This window comes from Balaenoptera borealis (genome assembly GCF_965194805.1).
Source record: "Balaenoptera borealis genome assembly, chromosome: 16".
NCBI lineage: Eukaryota > Metazoa > Chordata > Mammalia > Artiodactyla > Balaenopteridae > Balaenoptera > Balaenoptera borealis.
In genome coordinates this window covers 83,061,483-83,084,352 of record NC_138872.1, presented here as the reverse complement: position 1 = coordinate 83,084,352, position 22,870 = coordinate 83,061,483, and the positions used below count along the sequence as shown (strand labels likewise).

The window sequence follows — 22,870 nt, the reverse complement described above, 5'->3', positions numbered from 1 at the left end:
CTGCTCCGTCTCCCGCTGGCCGCCCATCAGCCAGCTGCTCCGTCTGCAGGCTGTGCTTCCCCTGCTCCTGGGCTCGTCCTGCCTGTGCGCCCCTCGCCTCTGCTCCGGGGTTCTCAGGCTCTGGGTGGTGAAGGACCCATTTCGTTTGTCTCTGTGTTTCTAACCCACTGCAGACTGGTGATTTTGGAAAAGACAGTAAAAATTTCACCACGCTGCCAGTTGCTAAGTTTCTGAACACTTAATCTCACCTTAATCTCAGTGCTGGTCAGTGGGCACTCACACTTGAGTAGCACTTTGGGTCCTCAGAGCCCCTCACCCTCAATCAACAAGTGGTTTTCTCCAGACACTGCAGAACACAGAACTTCCCCTCCTTTTTTTTTTTTTTTTTAACTCTTCCTGCCTGGACAGTCAGTGCTGTACAGTTTAACACTTAGGTTGTTTCTCAGTGTTTCCAGCAGACCTGTACGCTTCTCAGTAACTCCCATCTTGCCTCATGCTGGATGCCTGCCGGGTATGAATTAATAGTTGCTGGCAGACTGTTCTCTGTGTGTGGGTTAGGTTTTGTAGGTGGATGTTGTTGCTTTTTACTGTTACTTGTATGTCAAGAGCATAACCCATGGTCATTCCCATATTGTACCTCTTGGCCTCGCTAATGATTTTTTTTAAAGAAGATACCTGATTGTGGTTCTCCTTTTAAACTAATACATCTTTGAATTGGGATTGAGAAAGTGTGAAAATATCAGTGTGTAATGGAAAACATTCAGAAAAATAGCCTTAGTGCCGGTCAGATCACTTAGTTTATAAATAACTGCAGTTTACCAGCAGGTGGTCTGGAGTACCAGGGTTGGGCTTTTATTAAATTCCTAACCTCAAGGAAAAACACGAGGTAGTTTTGCAGTTTGAGGGACGAGAGTGTTTGTGGAGCTAAACCCGACTTTCCCTCGCGCCCTCTGCCTCTCCTTCCAGGTCCCTTCTTGCTCCCCTGCTACCAGGTGGGCAGCCAGCCCAGCACCGCCATGTTTCACAGTGAAGAAAACGGGTCGAAAGGAATGGACCCCTTGGTCCTCATTGATGCGATAGCTATTTGTATGGCGTATGAAGAAAAGGAACTTTGCAAGATCGGGGAGGTAGCCCTCGCTGTGATATTTGATGTTGCAAGTATCATCCTGGGCTCAAAGGAGAGGGTAAGGAAGGATTGAGGTCTGTGTGGGCGTGTTTGTGCTTGAGGGTAGTCGTTCTAGAAGTCACTCATAGTTTAAGAACTGAGTAACACCGTACGGGTTGTGTGCGTTTTTCTCCAGGCGTGCCAGCTGCCCCTCTTCTCTTATATCGTGGAACGCTTGTGCGCGTGCTGCTACGAGCAGGCCTGGTACGCAAAGCTGGGGGGCGTGGTGTCCATTAAGTTCCTCATGGAGCGGCTGCCTCTCACTTGGGTTCTGCAGAACCAGCAAACCTTCCTCAAAGCTCTTCTCTTTGTCATGATGGACTTGACTGGAGAGGTAGGTGATGGGTGACCCCAAACCTAACCATCCTGGTTCAAGACGCTGGTTTGCCTGGAGCACAGTTGGTTTCAGACAGTTCCGCAAATACGCTCTCCTAGAAGCTTAGAAAACATCACAGCATCTTCAGTGAAAGGACAGATCAGAGCCCTCAGGTTCTCTTTCTCTGAGGATCTAAATACTTGTCTGTCATGATGAACAGCCCCTGGCCAGAGTACTTAACTGGCCAGAAGTTTCTACAGGAGTCGCGTTCTTTATGAAGCTCTGTGCAGATATAACACAAACAAATAGAAGATGGTGGGCATTGCCTGCTTAAATCCATTCGGTAAACACAAGGATCAAGTCTAGATCCGCATTTTCTTTTCTGAATGACAGACAGAAATTACCTATGAGCAGGAGAGTTAGCTACTGGAACACCTTGCAGACGTTAATGAAGCAGACTTGACACGTTAGCTGGCGTGAGGGGCGTGCGCCCCCGGTGACGGCGTGTGTTGGGGGGAGCGTGTGCAGGAGACGTGGGTGCTGTGGGCAGCGTCGCCCCCTTTCGCGCTAAGGAGCCCCTGGCCTGCAGGTTTCCAATGGGGCAGTCGCCATGGCCAAGACCACCCTGGAGCAGCTTCTGATGAGGTGTGCGACGCCCCTGAAGGACGAGGAGAGGGCTGAGGAGATCATGGCGGCCCAGGAGAAGTCCTTCCACCACGTGACCCATGACCTGGTTCGGGAAGTCACGTCTCCTAACTCAACCGTGAGGAAGCAGGCTATGCACTCCCTACAGGTGCTGGCCCAGGTCACCGGGAGGAGCGTGACCGTGATAATGGAACCCCACAAGGAGGTGAGACGTCTGTCACCAGACTAGGGTTGTTGGAACAAAACCTTTGAAGACTTTTTTTTTCCTTCAAGTTTGACTTGTAGATAATATGGAATTTGTAATTTTGTGTCCAGTAAACAGAGTGCTATTACATATGCTCTTTCTGATCTCAGATATGCAAACAGCAACGTGCTTACGTTAACGTCTGTATCAGTAGTTGTGAGTGTCAAGGGAGTAGAGTACTGGTTTCCTGGGCCTGTAGAGCACAGCCTGATGGTACTGTTCTTGTTTTGGTGGTGGTGGTTGTGAGAGAGGTTACTCTGGACCCGTAGGAATTAAACGTATCTGACGTGCATCTTTCCATGACCCAGTGTCAGCGTATGAAATGGAGCTTCCCTTTCCTAACTAAAGGATGTCTGTGATAACTTTTGATCTCAGTTATGGTTTTCAAACTGCTGATTGGCTTAGAACATTGTGATGAGAGGTGTTTGCTTTCTGAGGGGCGGCTGGTCAGTGGTGCTTCCTCCCTGCCTCTCCCAGGTTCTCCAGGATATGGTCCCACCTAAGAAGCATTTGCTCCGACACCAGCCTGCCAATGCGCAGATTGGCCTGATGGAGGGGAACACGTTCTGTACCACGTTGCAGCCCAGGCTCTTCACAATGGACCTTAACGTGGTGGAGCATAAGGTGTTCTACACAGAGGTAGGGGGGTGGTGGTGCGGCGTGGTGTGGATGGTGATGGCGTGTGTCTGGTAACCTGTCTTTGTGCACGAAGACTGGTCAGGCAGCACTCAGAAGGCACGGGCGGTGACCATGGTAACCGGCCATCGCCTGGCTCAGCCCCCGGCACAGGTATGTTACGTCCGGGATTGGCGAGGAGGTAGGCATGGTGACTGGAGATGTCCGGTAGAATGTGGGGGGTTTCTGAGTCCTTCGAGCTCTCTTAGCCCTCCACAGGGAGCCTTGCTCTTCAGGACCTTGAGCTTGTATTCTAGAGATAAGACTGTAGCATCTACCTTAATCACTCTCGTATCAGCAGGTGCCCAGTTTCCTGAGTTTATCAACCACTTGAATGTGCCGTTTGCAGTTGAGAACTCACTTCACGTGAATGCCCTTACCTAGTTCTGGCAGCACCCCATGAAGTACAGATACTGATGATTCTCATTTTGAAGATGCAGAATCTGAGCCTTAGGGTTTGTTAGACACCTAAAACTACAGAGCAGGTGAGCTGGAGAGCTTAGGGTGGAACCACCACAGTTGTTTTAGAGCCTGGTTTCTAATCACTCCGCTGTCCTGCTGGGCTCTTGTTTAGTGGACTTGACTTGCCCCTTGACCCAAGATAACAGGCGGTGGTGGATGGCACTTTGTAAGTGTTTGTCACCGTAAATATTACAGTGTGGGATGAAATTAGACAATGATAAATAGAAATTAAACTATAAATACAGTCAAATTATAAGCATTAATTCTTAGACTCCATAATGGGCTGTTGATTATCAGTCCTAATCTGAAATTTTTATGAGACGTGAATTATACTTCTGGAGGCATCGTCAGAGTAAACTGAGGCAAAAGTCATAAGGAAGCAAATTCTTCCTTATCCACGCTAAGTCTGAATTTTCCAATTATGAAAAATTTACCTATTGATTCTTTAAGTCCTATGTTTTTGCTTGGACATAAGGTCATTGATCATGTGTTCTAGCTGAGATCATTTATACCTTGTTATATCCCTTGTATAACATCACTCATAAGATTTGATGGAGGGTCCAGGAGAGCCCCTGGAGAATGGGAGGGGAACTTGCTTGCCTTTGGGGGCTTCAGAGGCAGATGTGTTGTAACCTATGTGGAAAATTCCTCATGGAGCTGGAGACCAGAAACTGGTAGTGAGTGTTTAAATTTCAGGAAACTAAACTGGTTTTGAAAGTGTTTATCAGGATACCAGCTGCATAAAAACATGTGAGGATCTTTCGGAAAATAGAAACTCTTGAGTCCTCTTCCCGAAGATTTAGGTTCAGTAGATTTGGGGTCAGACCTGGGAATCTACTGCCTAAAAACGTCCCAGGTGGTTCTGGTGTGGCCACGTTTGGACGTCTGGCTTTCTAACTTAGTTTCTGATGCTCACTCTCTCTAGATATAGATAGAGGGTTCTGTATATGTGTGTGTATACAAATATGTTATATATGAGGAGAGCGTTACTGAAGGTTTCCTCTTGGGGGTGGAGTAGGGTGGGTGGTTGAAATGCTTTTCTCTATATGTCCTCCTCTACTGTTTTAAATCTTTTACTAGGTAGGAATCTTTAAGGGAAAAAATGGTACCATTTTCCAGGATGTCAATAGAAGGGGAAAGAAGTAATAGAACACCATATATAACATTTTAGATATTAGATATATAAATGTGTACTGGTCTGATAAAGTGTCTGGAAGGCTAGCCACTGGAGTATCTGCGTTACGGTATTTCCAGTGAAATACTTCCTGCTTATGCTTCTCTGTACTTGAAAAGAAAGAAAAAAAAAAAAGGATTACTGCTCCAACTCTTGAATTATAACATGTATGTTTCTTGGGCACTGGCCCAAGGCATTGGGAAGCAGCTCTGAACAAGGAGGAGTTGTACCCGCCATCTTGGAATTTGCGTTTAGATAAAGTGATTCTCTGCGTAAAGAAAAAACATTATGGTATCAGAGTGGGTCAGAAAGTGTCACAGGGGTTGACTGAGTTTTGCTTTAGAATAAGGAAGGTCAAGCACATTTCGATACTTAAATGCTTTGGGATTTGGGTTTAGTTTGTTAATCATGTTGTATGTGGCAGATCGCTGTGTTCTGTTACTTGCAAGGTTATTGTGTCTTCACAGTGAGAGCAGGCTAAATTAAGTTCTATCTTTTGCAGCTCTTGAATTTGTGCGAGGCTGAAGATTCAGCTTTAACAAAACTGCCCTGCTATAAAAGCCTTCCGTCACTCGTACCTTTACGAATTGCAGCCTTAAGTAAGTTCATGTAAATCTGAGACAAGTTACGGGATACAAAAGTGAAGGGAGACAGTGGCGTTTTTTTGTTGTCTAATTTTTCTGACTTCTTGTGGTCTTTTTAATGTGGAATAAAAAAAAATTATGTTTGTATATTTATCAAACTACATAGTGAGATGTCAATGGATTATATAGATTGCTAGGATTTAAATAATTCTTTTTACTCTAATAAACTGGATTTCACTCTATAGTAAACTCTTTTTTTGTTGTTGTTGTTGTTGTTATGTGTATTTTTTTTTTAAATTGAAAGTTACTGCTTTTTCTTTTTTTTTTTTAAATTTATTTATTTTATTATTTTTGGCTGTGTTGGGTCTTCGTTTCTATGCGAGGGCTTTCTCTAGTTGCGGCGACCGGGGGCCACTCTTCATCGCGGTGTGCGGGCCTCTCACTATCGCGGCCTCTCTTATTGCGGAGCACAGGCTCCAGACGCGCAGGCTCAGTAGCTGTGGCTCACGGGCCCAGTTGCTCTGCGGCATGTGGGATCTTCCCAGACCAGGGCTCGAACCCGTGTCCCCTGCATTGGCAGGCAGATTCTCAACCACTGTGCCACCAGGGAAGCCCTATAGTAAACTCTTTATAGCTGTCTTATGGGAACTATATATAACTCTAAAGTACGTATCTCTCTAATATTCTGGTTTAAGAGAGTTGTCATACCATTCCTATCTTGCCATTTTCATCTGAATCGGAGTATTTAGACCTTTTCAAACTTTTTAATGATTCAGAAGCATTTGAGACTCCTGCTGTCTCTAGGCTTTCATTAAGAATGTATTATCGTTGTTTAGCACAGGAATTGTACATAGCTTAGGGGAACATATACTAGATCAGTACTCATCCTCATGCTTAGAAACAGTCATTTCCCCCTTTTTTGATAAATACCCAATACAAGTTGCTTAGTTGACTTTGTCTCTTGTTGACTTTTATACACTTAATAAAATATTACCAGAATCCTCCTTGAATTAGAGGTAGAGGAGCTGAGAGGCAGACCATAATACTTGAGCTTGAGGATGGGGCTCAAGACACAGCTAGCCAGAGCTGTGGTGGGTGGGGCGTTGGGAGCCTCTCACGCTTCCTGGTGGGTGCCTCTCAGGCGTTCCTGTCAGCGGGCATGGGCATTGCTCTTGCTACAATGTTACCCCTTAACTAACCTTTAACATAGAGGCTGGAGGCATGTGGTGTTGCCTAAGGATATTTGCATTTTCAAAGCCTTTAACCCCCCAAGTTGGGAGGAGACCATCCTATTAGACTTGGATAGTGGAGAGACAGCTGGGCTGTGTGTGTCTACTTCCTTCATCACCAGAATCTGAGGCTCTGTCCTGGGCTAATTCAGCATGCACCCGCCCACAGGTCAGCCGTGCTCTCACCTGTGAGGATGTCTTGGGGGCATGGGTGCATTGGGGACCCCCTTCAGCCCTTGTTTTCCCATTGTTTCTCTCCTTCAGCCCTTGTTCATCTTATCTGGGCAGTAAGATTTATCATGGACTTTCTGGCAGGCTGTTGCCTTCTTAGATAATAGTGTTCACGCTTAGATAATAGTTGAGCCTGTGATTAGAAGGCAGTGCATTCTTTTGTCTTTCAAGAGGCCAGATACTAGGAAAGAAGTTTAGTGACTCATAAATTTGTTGGTTGGTAAGAGCCTTTAGACTAGGAAATTGTACGTTTTTCAGGCTAATGATGAAAATTATATTGATTTCTCTCCCTAAAGATGCGCTTGCTGCCTGCAATTACCTTCCTCAGTCCAGAGAGAAGATCATCGCTGCCCTCTTCAAAGCCCTTAATTCAACCAACAGTGAGCTCCAGGAGGCCGGGGAAGCCTGTATGAGAAAGGTGAGCGAGGGCTGGGCGGGTGTGAGTTCTGCATTGAGTTCTTCCTGTTGACCTTGTCTGTATCCTGGGAGTCGGCCTGTGGTTAATAACATACCGGATTGGAATAGTGTCTCTATCTGTTTCATAGTCATCCTGAGCCCTTTAAAAAGTAAACAGTAATGACTAGTCTTCCTCATTTCATCATAAACTTCTGGAATGTATATGGTTTAATACTCCATTTTCCCAAGCAAAGCAAAAACTTGCTGCTAGAGTTGAATATGAGTTCCATTCTGTTGTGAAGTATACTCTGATATCTGTTTTCCTTTGTAACCTTTTTTTAAAATAGTTTTTAGAAGGTGCTACCATAGAAGTAGATCAAATCCATACTCATATGAGACCTTTGCTGATGATGCTGGGGGACTATCGGAGCTTGACACTGAACGTCGTGAATCGTCTGACCTCGGTGACCAGGCTCTTCCCAAACTCCTTCAATGATAAATTTTGTGATCAGATGATGGTAAGCCGAATGCATACAAATTCTATGATAAACCTGAAAAATTAAATTATTTTTTTAAAATGAGTAACGCATTTACATGGTTTAAAACTCAGAAGGTGTAAAAGGGTGTCTGTGAAAAGGCTCCCTCCCACCCCCGTCCTCCAGCCACCCAGTTCCTCTTCCGGGGGACCACCAGTGTTAAGTTTCCTGTGTGTCCTTCTAGAGATGTTTCCCATTTGTAGTGGGACATATGTCTATTAGTTCCCACAAAGGGAAGTGTAATATATACATACATCTTACTTTTTCCATTTACCATCCCATCATTTCATATCAGTACATAAAGCGTTTCTTCATTCTGTCTTATGGCTACATGATATTTCATGATGGGGACATGCCAGAATGTACTGAATCATTCCCCACTTGGTGAACATCTAGCTTTTTCCCAGTCTTTGGCCTTTATAGACAGTGATGCGGTGAAAAACTTGTAAGAGCATTAGAAGTCCTTTGAGTTTTTACAGTTATCAAGGAAATAATTATGCAAAGAAAAGATCTGACAGTGTTTAAACATGAGGTGTAAACAGAGGAAAGAGGGTTTCAAGTATTAGCTTTATTTTGCATTCTGTAAATAAACATTTGTAAATAATTTATTAACTTAATTTCATGCTACGTTACTGCAAACATGCATGTGTTTTTTATGCAGCTTTTTAACCTCACATGCTGGTTTCTTCGTATCTACAGATGCCTAAGAAATGAACAATGGCCCAAATACCTAAGTGGGAATTGATAGTATTATGATTGGTCCTAAAACTTTGAAGTGATGCCCTAGTAGTAGAGTGTAATTTTCCAGATTGAAAGGCTCTTTCCCTTTAAGCTTCCACGTGTAATACACATACACACCCATCAATTTACATGCATACAAACATTCATAAGCATGGTTAAAGTAAATGAAATTATATCACTTCCCAGTCAGAGCACATCAAATACACACATTATCTTACCTCATCTTATGACTATTGGTTCTTTCATGTATGAGATCTGTGCGTGTGTTCTAATCTCCTAGTGTTTTTATGTTTGTCTCCTTTTAAAACTAGTCTCTCTCTACCCTCTGTTGGCTATCATTTCTTGCTGCCTTTGCATGCCTGCCTGAAACAACTTTCTTTTTGTGTGTTTTTTTTTTTTATTCACTCCAGTCTAACCCGTTAGATCTGTGAGCTGGGAATTCATTCAGTAAACATTGTTCTCCAGAGTTTTTTAGAACAGAGTAAACAGGGAATTCCCTGGTGGTCCAGTGGTTAGGACTCTGAGCTTTCACTGCCGAGGGCGCAGATTCAATCCCTGGTTGGGGAACTAAGATCCTGCAAGACGTGCAGCACGGCCAAAAAAAAAAAGAACAGAACTGTCTCACATCTGTAGTTTCTGACTAAGGCCAAAAGTCTTTTTCCCTAAAATAAAGTACATAGGTTTTGTGTTTCTGGTTTGTTGAGGGGATTTTTTTTTTTTTCCTTCTCTGACATTCTAGCCACCTTCTGAGTGGTTGAATGCCTCTGAAAGCAGGGAGTGCTGATGTACTTGGATACAGAATAACTGAGGCTTCTGTTTGTCCAGCCATCTCGCCCAGGTCCAGCCAGGTCCCGTGCTGTGGTGCTTCTGCGTTTGTGGTGCGGGCCTTGCGCATGGACCCTGTGGTCTGCCACGTTCGTCCTTACCGAGCCATGTCCTTCAGAACTGTGCTCAGTCTTCGGCCTCTGTTTTCCCTCATTTGATACACTTCTGGGGTGAACAGCTCAAGCCTTCAGCATAAGTTTAAGAGATAGGACACCTTGCTGTCTAGGGTGGGCATTCGTAAAGACACCCCTGAACATTTTCCTTTCTTATAATTTCAACTGCTTGACATTTGATCTTGAAGTTTCTTATATGGTTAGTTGTTTTGGAAATCTCCTTATTGAACTAAAAGTGAACTTTCTATACCAGTCAGTGTTATTTTTTTCCTTTGGGAAATCTGAAAGCAGCTGGCCATTTTCTGTACCTTTAATTTTGTTATTCTCATATCTTTGGTATAAATAGCTATTCTAGTAAGATAGAGGTTTTTTGAATATATATATATATATATTTTTTAATTTATTTATTATGTTTTATTTTTGGCTGTGTTGGGTCTTCGTTTCTGTGTGAGGGCTTTCTCCAGTTGCGGCGAGTGGGGGCCACTCTTCATCGCGGTGCGCGGGCCTCTCACTATCGCGGCCTCTCTTGTTGCGGAGCACAGGCTCCAGACGCGCAGGCTCAGTAGTTGTGGCTCACGGGCCCAGTTGCTCTGCGGCATGTGGGATCTTCCCAGACCAGGGCTCGAACCCGTGTCCCCTGCATTGGCAGGCAGATTCTCAACCACTGCGCCACCAGGGAAGCCCTGAATATATATTCTGATGGTATCCTTCAAGGAATTTTACTGGTAAAATCTTGTGAGTGTATTTAGTTGCTTTGAAGAAATATATATTATTTTAATGTTTCTCAATGTGTGTTCCTTGGAACACTGGCTTTAGAAGATGTAGGGTTTCTGTGAAAAACAGTAAGTAACTAAGTAAGTTTGGGACGCACCACTTACTGTGTTCCCCTCTTGAAGCTTTACAAGGTCTGTGGACACTGAAGGCTCAGAGAAAAGTGTTTGGATGTATTGAAACCATCTGTCCCCAAGCCTGTTTGTGACTGAGGAGTCCTTTTTAAAGGAGCTTGTTAACTTCCTGCAGGGCAGTGTTTTGAAGAACAGGTTTGGACAGTGTAGGATCACGAAGCTGTTGTTTGGATGCCCCTGTGTGGTTTAGCTTGGGCTCTGAGCGCGTGTCGCTGGGTTTTGCTGGACCCCGTTGAGGGCGGGAGCCCGGCTGCCACAGGCTGGGTCGGCCCGAGTTGCTGTGGCCCGGGGATCGCTCCTCTGCTCCTGCAGCAGCACAGTCTTTCCACAGAACGAGCGCCCTCATTCCGCACGGAAGGGAATTGTTGCCCGCACGCGCTGTGGGATCCATGCTCATCTCACCAGCCCCTCCCCCGGGGTTCCCCTTGTGCCCACTAATCCTCAGCCGCAGTGGCCACCCTTTCCGTTTCTGGCCTCCCTCCTTTTCTCTGCCTGGCGCGCTCGTCCTTGTGCTTCTGGCCTGTCTGCCTCTGCAGGGCCCTCCCTGCCTCCTCGGCGCTCATCTGTAGCTGGTTCCTGCTCTTCTGTTACACAGCAGGCACCTGTGTTTCACCTTGTTCCCCCGCTGTCACTGGAGCGCCACAGGGACAGGGGTGGTGTCTGCTTGTTCACGTCTCTGCCCCGACGGCTAGCTTGGTGCTGGCTCAGGGCAGCTCTCCGGGAACAGCTGCAGCACAGAGTAGCAGGAGTAAAAGTCCTGGTATTGGAATGGCCGGGGTGCAGCACATTTTCTCTTGTTGTATCAGGGTAAATTCAGCCTTTCTATTTATAGAACATAAACAAATGCCAGTTACTCTCATCACTAGTTCAATGGCTGCGCTATTTCAGTAATAGAATCACTGCCATTCTCACATTAAATAGCATGGAAAGTAATGATTACATATGAGTTTTCACCTAAGAGCTGCATTTTGGAATTGAGATGCTCCTGTTGTCGAGAAAAAATGGCTAAGGATATATTTTTTCACAGCAACATCTGCGAAAGTGGATGGAAGTGGTGGTCCTCACCCACAAAGGGGGCCAGAGGAGCGACGGAAACGTGAGTGACTTGTTTGTTTCTGGGAGGGCAGCCCCACTGTACGCTGCCGTTACCAATGCTAATATCGGAGCGGTGCTTTTAATTAAAATTCCGGTCAGAAATCTAGTTTTGTGTGACTATAGTCCATGTAAATTGTTAAACATATTTTGTTAGCATTACATTTTGCTTTTATTTCTCTTAATTGTTGAACATTCCTTTTTATGTTTCTTTAAAATCTCCCTTTTGTTCACTTTAACATGATGTTTTTGTTGATGAGAATTCTGGGAAGCTTGAAATGTATTTCAGTTTTATTAGTTTTTCTTGAAAGTGAGTAAAGTGTACTTTCTAGACTGTTCTGGCAGCTCTTGTTTGCACAGGCTGCAGTCCTCAGCCGCTGTTTTCCATTGCTTTCCGTCATCATTGCCTCATAAACCAAGTAGAGGTTTTAGGACTTCGTAAAAGCATTAAGGAGAATGTAATAAAGCATCGCATAAATATTGGCATGTATGTTTTCTAGGTCCAAATCCCCCACCCCAGTTGTTTGCTGAAAGTCCAAATGGCCAGTACTTCAAAACACATTTTTTTACCGTTTTGAGGGAAAACCACTTTAGTTAAATCTTTTTAAGTATCTGATGTTGGTCACTAAAGACTTTGTCTCTTAAAAATGAATGGTTCTTGCTGTTTTGAATCTAGTCTTATTTGTATATGTTAATATTCTTTTAAGATATTTTTAAACTTGATGACTGTCCTCTCAGTGGGATTGTGTTTTCCACATGCTCCTGTTACGCCCAGTGAAATTGTACAGCAGTACCTAATGAGGGGATTCCTTGAGCTCTTAAGAGGCATAATTAATGTGGCTTTTTGTCCTCCTGTGCCTATTTGTTGGATGCTGTGTTTCATCCCATCTTGTATTTTATTTACTTATTTTGGCTTTATTATGCTTTGTTTTGACCATTCTACGTCAAGGTGTTTTGTTTATGTGAGTCTTGTTTCCTGCTGCTTCTAAACAGCCAACAAGCAAAACTAAAACAGGATCTTAAACTTTTTTTAGGAGTGTTAAACCATCCATGACCTCTTTGAAGGTTCGTTATTTTCATATATATAGGGAAAAAATCAGGAAATCTTCATGGGGGACAGCAGAGTGTATTTTAAAAGCCTAAGCTCCTGGGAGTAGGTGCAAGTGCCTCTGTACTTTTCCTCCCCGTCTCTCATCTGTTAGGTATTCTTGCTCTAAATTTATTATTTGTTTTTACAGTTAGCTGTTAATTCTCTGAAACATATAGCCAGTTCTAGAATAAACATTTAAACCCTAGTGGGTAGATGAATGACTTCCATTAGATCAAAAAGATAAACTTTTACTGCAGCTCATGTGGGATGGGGGGTCAGTTGCATAGGGGGTGGGGCCGTGGGCACTGGGAGGTCCCTGAGCCCCTTCCCGCTGAAGCCTGTCGATCAGCATATGAGCGTGACCCCGAGAGCCTGGGAACGTCCCACTGCTGAGGGAGGCCGCGGCTCTCAACTCAGGGGCTATGGTGTTTGGGGTCCAAGGCATTGTGGCCACAGCTTCGTGACCTCAGCTCAGGGCCAAGCCTCCTTTCTGCCCTTGAGCTCCGATAGTTTTTATGAATGCTCCACAGATTAGGAATGGGTCTTGGAAAGTAGTTTGTTTATTTGGTCAGATCCCCAAATAACACTGCCCAGTTGAGAAACTATAACCGATGACATGTTAAAAGTTGAATAAAAATAAATAAAAGCTCCCCATAACATCGGGTACCCCTAATGATCAGAGTTTTACATTGTCATCATGTTTAGGAAGGTTTACCTGTTTGGCATTGAACTTACAGGGGAAAACTCATGACCACCTGTTACACTATGTCTGTGTGTACACACACACACACACACACACACGGACACACGGACACGGACATGCACACACACACACACACACACACACACACACACACACACACACCCCTTCTCAGGATAACCTAAGTATCCAGTGAGTGGCATCACGGCCTCTGGGTTCTTCTGGCCTCAAACACGCCTAATTGATGGGGATTAAACCCCCTGGTCCTCTTCCAACTCCATCTGGGAAAGAGGTTTTTTTAAATATCAGCACTTCATGCAAAATCTTGAGTTATTCACTCTAAACAAAACAGTTTTTTTTTTTTTTAATGTATTTGCATACAACAGGGTCTTACAGTTTCTCCCCCTAGACAAGAATTCCAAAACTCCTTTTTTAAAAATTTGATTTAGGGAAGAATACACTCCATGTGACACCATCAGAAGGGCTGTTTTGACATCTGAAGGGTGGAAGGTGTATTTTTTGCTGTTGAGCATCTGTTAATTATTATGTGCTTTCTGATAATTGTGTCTTTACTGTCTTGTTTACCCCAATAATCCTTACTGTGTATTGAGTATATGGGAAGTTCTGTGTAAATAACATAAATAGAAAAAAGATGATTTTCCTCCCCATCCTCAGGAAAGCATTTCAGAGTGCGGGAGATGTTCCTTGTCTCCATTCTGTCAGTTTGAGGTGAGAACAACCTATTAAAAGTCAGTTTATGACTTGCAATGTGAAGAACAGTTTATATTTTCTTTTCTTTTCTTTTCTTTTTACCTTTCTGTTGCCTTTTTTCATGCTGTAATTTTTGTTTTGGTTCAGCCTGCCGTGGAAGGGGTAGAGGTGAGAATCTCAGTGGAAGTGCAGGCGGGGTTGTTGTTGTGCTTGGTTTTGCTGTGACCTGTGGTTCTGTGCTGGACAGAGTGTGTCGTGCCTTTGAGTGCGGTGAGCCGTCCTGTCTGTCTGTGGCGGAGTTGTATTAGTACCATTGCCGTGAACTGTCCGGGTGCCACGCATGTTTTCTATTAGGACGTCTTTAAGCAAGATTCTAAGTTCTTTGGTTTTCTACGTGCTAGAATTGCAGTATCTCAATATTTCTGATCCAGCCGGGTTTTGCTCTCATAATGTTTGTATGAACTCATGCATCTAACAACCTCTTGAGAGGAAATGCCACAAAGAATACATTAGACCTGCTAGACATGGGGAGGAGTTCTGTTTCCTCTGACTGACCAGCTGCCTCAAACTGAAACCTCCTTGCTCCCCCTGCACCCAGGCCCCTGTGTATGTCTCTCACGCATACCACACTGTGGTGGTCACGACACTGACTTTGAACAGCCCAGCCCTGAGCTTTCCCTCTTCTGTAAAATGGGGATGGTAATACCTGTCATTCCTGCCTTCCGGTGGTGACGCGAAGGCCAGAAGTGATTTCATGACAGTGCTTTGAAAACGAAAACCCTTAAGATGAAAGTACCATTGTTAGAAGGTTATTCTAATTTCAGGGTAGAACTTAATCTGCCTGAAAACTTGGAAACACTGTAGAAGAGAGCTCTAGAGGAAGCATGGGAGCAACGCTGAGCTATTTTTCTCATTTCTTCCCCGTCGCACCGTTTTGCCTTTTGGCTTAAAGAGACATTTTGAGAAGTATCTCCAGTGCTGCTGGGACGTGGTCCCTCCTGACTGGTGTTTATCATCCCCATTTTACTGGTTTAGAGTCATGGGTATCCTATTACCCGCCACCCAGGATGGGACATCAGGGAGTCTTCCCTTCCCCGTGGCCTGAATGGCAGACACAAAACCGTGGGAACTGACACTGAACCGAAAGTCGGAATGACACTCAGTAATTGGCCGCTGAGCTGTTAGCACGTTAAAAAATGCAAAATTCTTGGCATCCCACGTTTTGCATATGATTCCGTATAGCAGTTTGTCAGCTTTATTTTCAGGCCTGGTTGGCAAATTTTTAGAACCACAGTCAGTCATTTATTTACGTTGATGATTAATTTCCAGGGTAAATACTTCAAGTATTTTCTTTGAGGACTTTGTGCTAAGTTTTGAGGGTAAAAGAAGTCTGTGTCCTCAGAACTTAGTGCATTGGGAAGACCCCGTGATGTCATGGCAACGTGAGGGAATCCTAACGCTCATGGCCACGGGCATGACCCCCCCACACCCGCCCCTGCTGGGCTCACCTCGGCAGCCCGAAAGGTCACTTCCAACACTTGTCAGTGTGCGTGAAAGCAAAGACGGCCCCATCACCGAGGTGCACAGTCAGCTCCCGCTCCCCTCCGCTGACAGATGAAATCTGAAGGCCGAGGGCAGGTAGTTTCCTTAGGCCACAGCTGTAATCTGAGATTGGTGAGTTGTGGCTTCCTATTGATACATGTTAACTCTGCTTCTGTTGGCTAACCTTGCAGATGTAGCTAGCGCCTAGCAGGGTCTGTAGTCATGTTGGTATCTCTTGCTGGCAAAATTAATTGGCCTATTTTATAATTTCTGGTCTTCTTCATTAGGAAATGAAAATTTGTTCGGCAATCATAAACCTTTTTCATCTGATCCCAGCTGCACCTCAAACTCTGGTCAAGCCTTTGTTAGAGGTCGTAATGAAAACAGAACGTGCTATGTTGATCGAGGTAATGGTCACACATGGGCTAATTCTAATTCTTCCTCCATCTGTTGCTTGTAATGTTTTCACTGTCATATTTTAGATGGGTTAATCTAACAGTATAAAGATATTGGGCGTTAATATTTGCTGACGGTGCGTGCATTCCAGTTACAAGGGGGAGAAATGCACATTGGAACCCTGTGAGGTCGCTGGACCAGAAAAGCCTCAAACCCCCAGAAGGTCTAGTTTTCACCACATGTTTTCTAGGCCGGCAGTCCGTTCAGAGAGCCTCTGATCAAGTTCCTGACCCGCCACCCCTCGCAGACGGTGGAGCTGTTCATGATGGAAGCCACGCTGAACGACCCCCAGTGGAGCAGGATGTTCATGGTGGGAGCCCGGGGCTGGGGTCGGGGTCCCTGCCACCATGCTCGACGGTCTGGAATTTATATATCACTGTTCAGTGTCCTGGCTTTATTTTTCTCTAATGTATTTGAGTATTAGAAACATTGTTGTGTATGTGAAAAGCTCAAGTCCAGGAATTCCCCTCTGTAGGATTTTGGTGGTGGTAACGAACGAACGAGCTGCTAGGATTATGAAACTCCAAGTGTGATGATTGTCTGAAAAGCACTTTTTAAAGAGGGTGCTTACAGTGATTTTTTTTTTTTTTTTTGCCTGCCTTGAGAGATTTAGGAAGAACCTTCGAGTTTATATCATTTCAACATTTTGTGGGTTTTGATTAGCTTTAAACAGCTGTTTATTTTGCTTTGTTTTCAGAGTTTTTTAAAGCACAAAGATGCCAGACCTCTTCGAGACGTGCTGGCGGCTAACCCCAACCGGTTCATCACGCTGCTGCTGCCCGGCGGCACCCAGACTGCCGTGCGCCCCGGCTCACCCAGTACCAGCACCCTGCGCCTGGACCTGCAGTTCCAGGCCATCAAGGTAGCACGGCTCTGTGTCAGGCACCCGACGTCTTAAACGTTTAGTCGAGACTCAGGGAGAACCCTGTCAGCTTCCTCATTCTCTCTTCTTTGACAGATCATCAGTATTATAGTTAAAAACGATGACTCCTGGCTGGCCAATCAGCACTCTCTGGTGAGCCAGCTGAGACGTGTGTGGGTCAGCGAAACCTTCCAAGAAAGACACCGGAAGGAGAACATGGCTGCCACCAACTGGAAGGAGCCCAAGCTGCTGGCCTACTGTCTGCTGAGTTACTGCAAGTGGGTGCGCCGGGCGCTCTGCGCCACGTGGCCGGCTCCCCCGATAAGCCTCCTCCCTGGGCTCTGCGTAGCTGGCTCACTGCATGTGTGTCATCGCATTTGTTGTAGAGGACGGGCTGTAACTTTGAGCTGCTCAACAGCAAGTCGGACGTCAAACATAGTTATGAAATTTGCCATAATTTAACCTGCCTTCTTATTTTGACCCTTCAGAAGGAATTACGGAGACATAGAATTGCTGTTCCAGCTGCTCCGGGCCTTCACTGGTCGTTTCCTCTGCAACATGACGTTCTTAAAAGAGTACACGGAGGAGGAGATTCCCAAAAATTACAGCATTGCTCAAAAACGTGCCCTGTTTTTTCGCTTTGTGGACTTCAACGACCCCAACTTCGGAGATGAATTGAAAGCCAAGGTGGGTCCCAGTGTTACTGCAGGAAAAGCCACGGCGTTTGAGCTCGTTTTCTAGGGAGCCAAGGGCACTACTCGTGTTCTGCTGTGCCTTTCCTCGTCTGGGCCATTTATGAGGAAAATTTTCATTGTTGGGAAACATAAGGCAGGTCCAGCCGTGAACCAGTGTTGACGAGCAGTTTGTTAGTTCCCTTGTTTCTATAAAACAACTTGTTTGAGGTGTGAAGAGTGAACCAGGCCAATGTCTCTTTTCCTCAAGTTTTTAGCCTACCTTTACAGTTACCATTGTAATAAAAGACAAGATTATTAGCTGCACCCTTGATTGAGGTCTAACTTGATGGTGCAGCATAACCAAGCTGGTGGTCCTGCCACCTAGTGAAAGAGATAGAGAGCATGGCTTTGTTTTCCTTCTCCTTCATTGTAAAATTTTTTTGTAGGTTCTGCAGCATATCTTGAATCCTGCTTTCTTATACAGCTTTGAGAAGGGGGAAGGAGAGCAGCTCTTAGGACCTCCCAATCCAGAAGGCGATAACCCGGAGAGCATCACCAGTGTGTTTATAACCAAGGTGACATCACTAACCATGCATTGGCCTGAAAAGTAACTTGGGAGATGTGATAGGTTCACGGAAATAAGCTTATTTCCCTAAGGCTTTTATTTTTCATGATTGCGTTAATTTATAGCAGAACATTATAATTCTTACTAGTGAATTTATTAAGGCAGCCTCCATGTGGAATGAATTATCTTTTCCACATGAATAGATTCCAGTGAGAAACAGAATATATCTCAGTGAAAGATTCAGATGTCACAGTTGTTTTGTAGAAACCTCTATGGCTGGTCAGTAGAGTTTTCAAGATCTGTTTACATCTTTAGCTTTGCAAAAGGATCTACTAAAAGCCAGTGAGAATATTAGACTGGATCCGGTTGCCGCTGTGCCCCTTTGCTGCCAAGTTCATGAGCGTCGTTGTGGCACTAGGGTGTCTGAAGTTAGCTTGGGTCTCAGCACTTTTACAATAGTGTTTCCAGTTTGCACTAGTGAGGCTTTTGGAATCAAGTGTCTGCTTGAGGAATGCCTGTGCTGTGTTTCCCATGGTGCCTCGGCTCTCCTCTGCCATTAGGCTATTGAACTTCACCGGCAGACGCCGAGTTTGCCTTGAGGTTGTTGGACTGAGTGTTCGCGCACGGTTGGTGGTGGAGCGCTGTGAGCCGTGGGCATTCCCGCCTGTTGCGCGCCACCCGTGAGTCACCGCCCTCGGAGAGGACACAGTGGTTTCCTCACTGCTCCGTCCCGGGGTCCAGGCAGCGGGAGTGCTGTTCACATGGACAGGTTGCTGGGCCTCCTGTAGTCTTTGTCCCTTAAGACGGACCTCCTTTCTGCGGTTTTGACCCCACGCCCACCCTCCTGTGGAAGTGAGAGCTGAGCCCAAGGGATTATCTTTGGTCCACATACTGATATTTGCCTTGTTCTGGGCAGCTGTGGGGAGATGGTGACCCGGACGCGGCCCCTCCCGTGTACTGCCTTCTCTAGGCTGTGTCCTCGGGGCCAGACGCTGCCGACTCGGCACAAGTGAGGAGCTGGGATCTCCAGCGTCGATGGGAATAAATGGTGCGGGGCAGGCTGGCGCCCTGGGGAGGGGCCGCCGTGAGGCAGCACATCCAGGGGAGAGGGGGCCCTGGTGAAAACACAGTTATCGTGGAAGACTTTAGTCTGGCAGGCCCTCTGAGAGACAGAAGGTGGTTAGGGTACTTACTGGATGGGGCAGTCAGTATGCTTGATTCACTAGGGACGTGTAACATGTTCCTCAGAGTGCGCATTTTTTTCTTACGTTCGTGAAACACATGTAAAAATCTGTCAGATACTTGATTGCATAGGAAAGCATAACAATTTTTTTAAAAACAGATTTTTTGGTAAATAACATTTTCTGATAATACTACTAAAAAATAAGAACAAGGTTATTAATGGTTGACCAGAAAAAAATCTCAATTACTTGGAAATTAAGAAACTCAGTCCTGAATCACCTTGCATTGAAGAGCTAGTATTCCTTTTCTACCTCAAGCCCCTTTGCCCACTGCATTCTGACTTCTAAGCCTGCCCCTTTTTTCAGCATTAAAATAAATGTATCGAGTTTGTCATCTGTATGTAATAGAGGAAAGTTGATGTGACGTCATTGAGTCCATCACTGTAAAGCTTAATATTATGTGTGGAGAGAGAGAGAGAGGGAGAGAGTGTGTGTGTGTGTGTGTGTGTGTTTCAAGGCCTAGACCTGTCAAGTGGCCCTTCAGGGGCAGCAGAGCAGAAGTGCATCCTGTGCTCGTGCTCTCGCAGGTCCTGGACCCGGAGAAGCAGGCGGACATGCTGGACTCGCTGCGCATCTACCTGCTGCAGTTTGCCACGCTGCTGGTGGAGCACGCACCCCACCACGTCCACGACAACAACAAGAACCGCAACAGCAAGCTGCGCCGCCTCATGACCTTCGCGTGGCCCTGCCTGCTCTCCAAGGCCTGCGTGGACCCCGCCTGCAAGTACAGCGGGCACTTGCTGCTGGCCCACATTATCGCCAAGTTTGCGATACACAAGAAGATAGTCCTGCAGGTACTCGGCGGGCCCCCCCCCGCCCCGCCCCGTCCACCCGACCCCACGCGCACATGCTGCTCCCGCAGACGAGCGCAAGCACAGCCTCCTTCCCTGTTTATTGTCTTGCCCAGTACATTTAAAAGTGCTCCTCGCTGCCGTCTCTTTGTGACTGTGGAAGCTCCACGATGACTCATTCTCACCCTTCCTCCCTGTTCCTGCTCGGCCCGCTCCTTCCTCTGCAGCCTTGCTTTCGAAATAAGACAGTGTCTGCTTTGTCCGCCTCATGCGTCTCTACCCGTTGCATGAAAATGTGTTAGTCAAGGGCCCCGGCCCACGCCTTAGCTAAAGACAGGCAGTAGGCACTCTTGAACCCTCGTCTCCTAACCCCTCTTCGGGTTGACGACCTGAAGCACTTGTTCCTTGCATTGCTCAGTGGGTTAGGCTTTGATGTCAAGACAGGCTGAGTTTGAGTTTTGTTTCTTCCCCTCATGAGTTTCGTGACTCTGACTGAGTTCGTCACTGTTCTGTGTAAGAGTTAAATGTAATCATGCACTTGAGCACTCAGCCTGTCTGTCCCACTAAGCACCTGGTAAGTGCTGGCTCTCGTCCTGTCCTGTGAGTCACTCTTGATTGTTTCCTCTGACCACTCCCTCTTGGGAACTTTTCTGGACCGGAGACCCCAGGGGCATTTGTGACAACCTGTCATTCTCCCAGGCATGCAGGCTTAGCAAGTTCTGTTGTTTCCAGCCCCCGTCCCGTCCCCTCCGCCCACGGTGCCAGTCGGCTGGTCTGTGTTCCCATGACCTCACTTCCATCAGACCTTCACTTGAACTAATTCAGCACTGTCTCTGAGAGTGGCCCCTTTCACTCCATTTTCTACCCTGGGGCTGGAGTAAAATGATCTGTATCCCTCAACCGACTTCCCACTGGTTACGCTAGAGGAGCTGGGTCCTGCTCGTCTTTGTATGCTCCACCCTAGTTTAGCACGGGCACATAGTAGGTGCTCGGAAAATATTAGAGCAAACATATTCATTGACCAAAACTGAATGAAAGAGAAAGTAACTACTGCGGTTTTTCCTAATAAGAGCCCTAAGGAATTTCTTTAAATTGTTTTGCAGAAATATCATGCCTTAGTTCTAAGTGATTGTTTTCATCTTGTTTTTTAAAACGTTCATTCTATCAGTATTTCTGTCCTGTCTTAGGTTTTTCACAGTCTTCTCAAGGCCCATGCAATGGAAGCCCGAGCAATTGTCAGGCAGGCAATGGCTATTTTGACTCCGGCGGTGCCTGCCCGAATGGAGGACGGGCACCAGATGCTGACCCACTGGACGAGGAAGATCATCGTGGAGGAGGGGCACACTGTCCCCCAGCTGGTTCATATTTTGCATTTGATAGTGCAGCACTTCAAGGTGTGTAGGAAGTACTGTAGATTGATGTCGATTGCTTCAGAGCAAATACCCTGTCAGGCATTTGCTTTGAAGTTTCGCCTGTCTTCCGTTTTCTGCAATAATAAGGTGGTCATGCATCTTTCAGTAAAGGTAATTCTGATCCATTAGTTAGTATGGGTATGTGTATGGCCTTATCAACATGGAAATCACTGTAGTTTAGAGAATGTGGCCCTGGTATAAGCTTTTTACTAAGATGGCATTTTTCTTGTAAGTACAGTTGACCTTTGAACAACAAGGGTTTGAACTGTGTGGGTCTGCTTACATACAGATATTTTTCAGTAAACACGTACTACAGTATTACATGCTCTGGACTTGGTTGAATCCGTAGATGCGGGACTACGGATGGAGAGGGCCGACTGTGAAGTTTACACTTGCGTTTGTGACTCTGTCAGGGGTGGGCACCACTGACCCCTGTGTTGTTCAAGGGTCAGCTGTACTCAGTCGTCCATGAATACAGATGAGTTGTTACTCTAAGGTGGGAGGTAGTTGTCATTAACTCTAGATTTTGGTAACTTGGCTTGAAGGGGTCGCTGGCACCACCTTCTCTATAACCAGATCACCCCCTTTGTTGGATTTATTTATATGTAGATATTTCTTGTAGATGTTTGGGTAGAGGAGAAAGGATTGAGTTAAAAGCTAATTCTTTTACAGCCAGCTCTTTTAGAGTTGGGAATTTGCCTCTTGGCATGGCTAATTTGTATGACATCAAGTCTGAAGTTTAACACACGTGACTAGACTTGCCTACCTAAAGATGATTCAGTGTTCAGCGTTTTTTAAAGATGGTCCTAAAAGGCTGAAACACGCTCTTATATTGGGACTCAGTGCGGGGTGGGGGGGAGTGATAAACACACATACAAAAGGTGATGAGAATTTCTTTGCTACAGTTACGGTTCAGAATTCTTGGGCAGGAAGTTGGGTTGTGTGTGTTGGGGCCGAGGCGGGTTACGTGGGCATGCGTGCGGGGCGGCACGCAGTGTCCCTGGCGTGACCCGGCCCGCGCCCGCAGGTGTACTACCCGGTGCGGCACCACCTGGTGCAGCACATGGTCAGCGCCATGCAGAGGCTGGGCTTCACGCCCAGCGTCACCATCGAGCAGAGGCGGCTGGCCGTGGACCTGTCCGAAGTCGTCATCAAGTGGGAGCTGCAGAGGATCAAGGACCAGCAGGTAGGGCGTCAGCCCCTCGACTCTTCCCTGACTGTTCTTTATGCCTCTCCCTGGAGAACAGTCAGGAAGGTCAAGTGTGGGTGTGTTTCTTTAAGCCGGATGCAGACATGGACCCAAATACAAGTGGAGAAGGAGTCAACTCTGTCTCATCTTCCATTAAAAGAGGCCTGTCGGTGGACTCTGCGCAGGAAGTGAAGCGCTTCAGGACGGCGACGGGAGCCATCAGCGCAGTAAGAGCACGTGCACAGGCTGCGAGCGCCTTCTTTTACGGGTTCATTTATCCAACAAACTTTGAACGTGGGCCGAG

The 22,870-nt window shown here is 46.0% G+C and overlaps 1 protein-coding gene across 16 annotated transcripts in view; it reads left to right on the top strand.

The window, feature by feature from the left end:
* Positions 1–22,870, top strand: part of TRRAP (transformation/transcription domain associated protein) — a 120,210-nt gene that overhangs the window by 38,580 nt on the left and 58,760 nt on the right. For 8 of the 16 annotated variants that reach the window (XR_014235851.1, XM_082360864.1, XM_082360863.1 and 5 more), the window contains 20 exons: positions 967–1,184; positions 1,302–1,499; positions 2,071–2,331; positions 2,848–3,009; positions 5,184–5,280; positions 7,022–7,143; positions 7,469–7,639; positions 11,269–11,337; positions 13,799–13,852; positions 13,982–14,002; positions 15,664–15,783; positions 16,023–16,142; positions 16,530–16,694; positions 16,791–16,972; positions 17,183–17,381; positions 17,815–17,943; positions 19,702–19,968; positions 21,153–21,359; positions 22,405–22,563; positions 22,659–22,793. Coding sequence is in view for 15 of the 16 variants with exons in the window: in XM_082360864.1 (XP_082216990.1) it covers positions 967–1,184; positions 1,302–1,499; positions 2,071–2,331; positions 2,848–3,009; positions 5,184–5,280; positions 7,022–7,143; positions 7,469–7,639; positions 11,269–11,337; positions 13,799–13,852; positions 13,982–14,002; positions 15,664–15,783; positions 16,023–16,142; positions 16,530–16,694; positions 16,791–16,972; positions 17,183–17,381; positions 17,815–17,943; positions 19,702–19,968; positions 21,153–21,359; positions 22,405–22,563; positions 22,659–22,793 (3,056 nt within the window). In the remaining variant the exon portion in view is untranslated. The remainder of the gene's footprint in view (positions 1–966; positions 1,185–1,301; positions 1,500–2,070; positions 2,332–2,847; positions 3,010–5,183; positions 5,281–7,021; positions 7,144–7,468; positions 7,640–11,268; positions 11,338–13,798; positions 13,853–13,981; positions 14,003–15,663; positions 15,784–16,022; positions 16,143–16,529; positions 16,695–16,790; positions 16,973–17,182; positions 17,382–17,814; positions 17,944–19,701; positions 19,969–21,152; positions 21,360–22,404; positions 22,564–22,658; positions 22,794–22,870) is intronic. The other 8 variants (XM_082360869.1, XM_082360868.1, XM_082360866.1 and 5 more) reach the window with 3 other exon arrangements.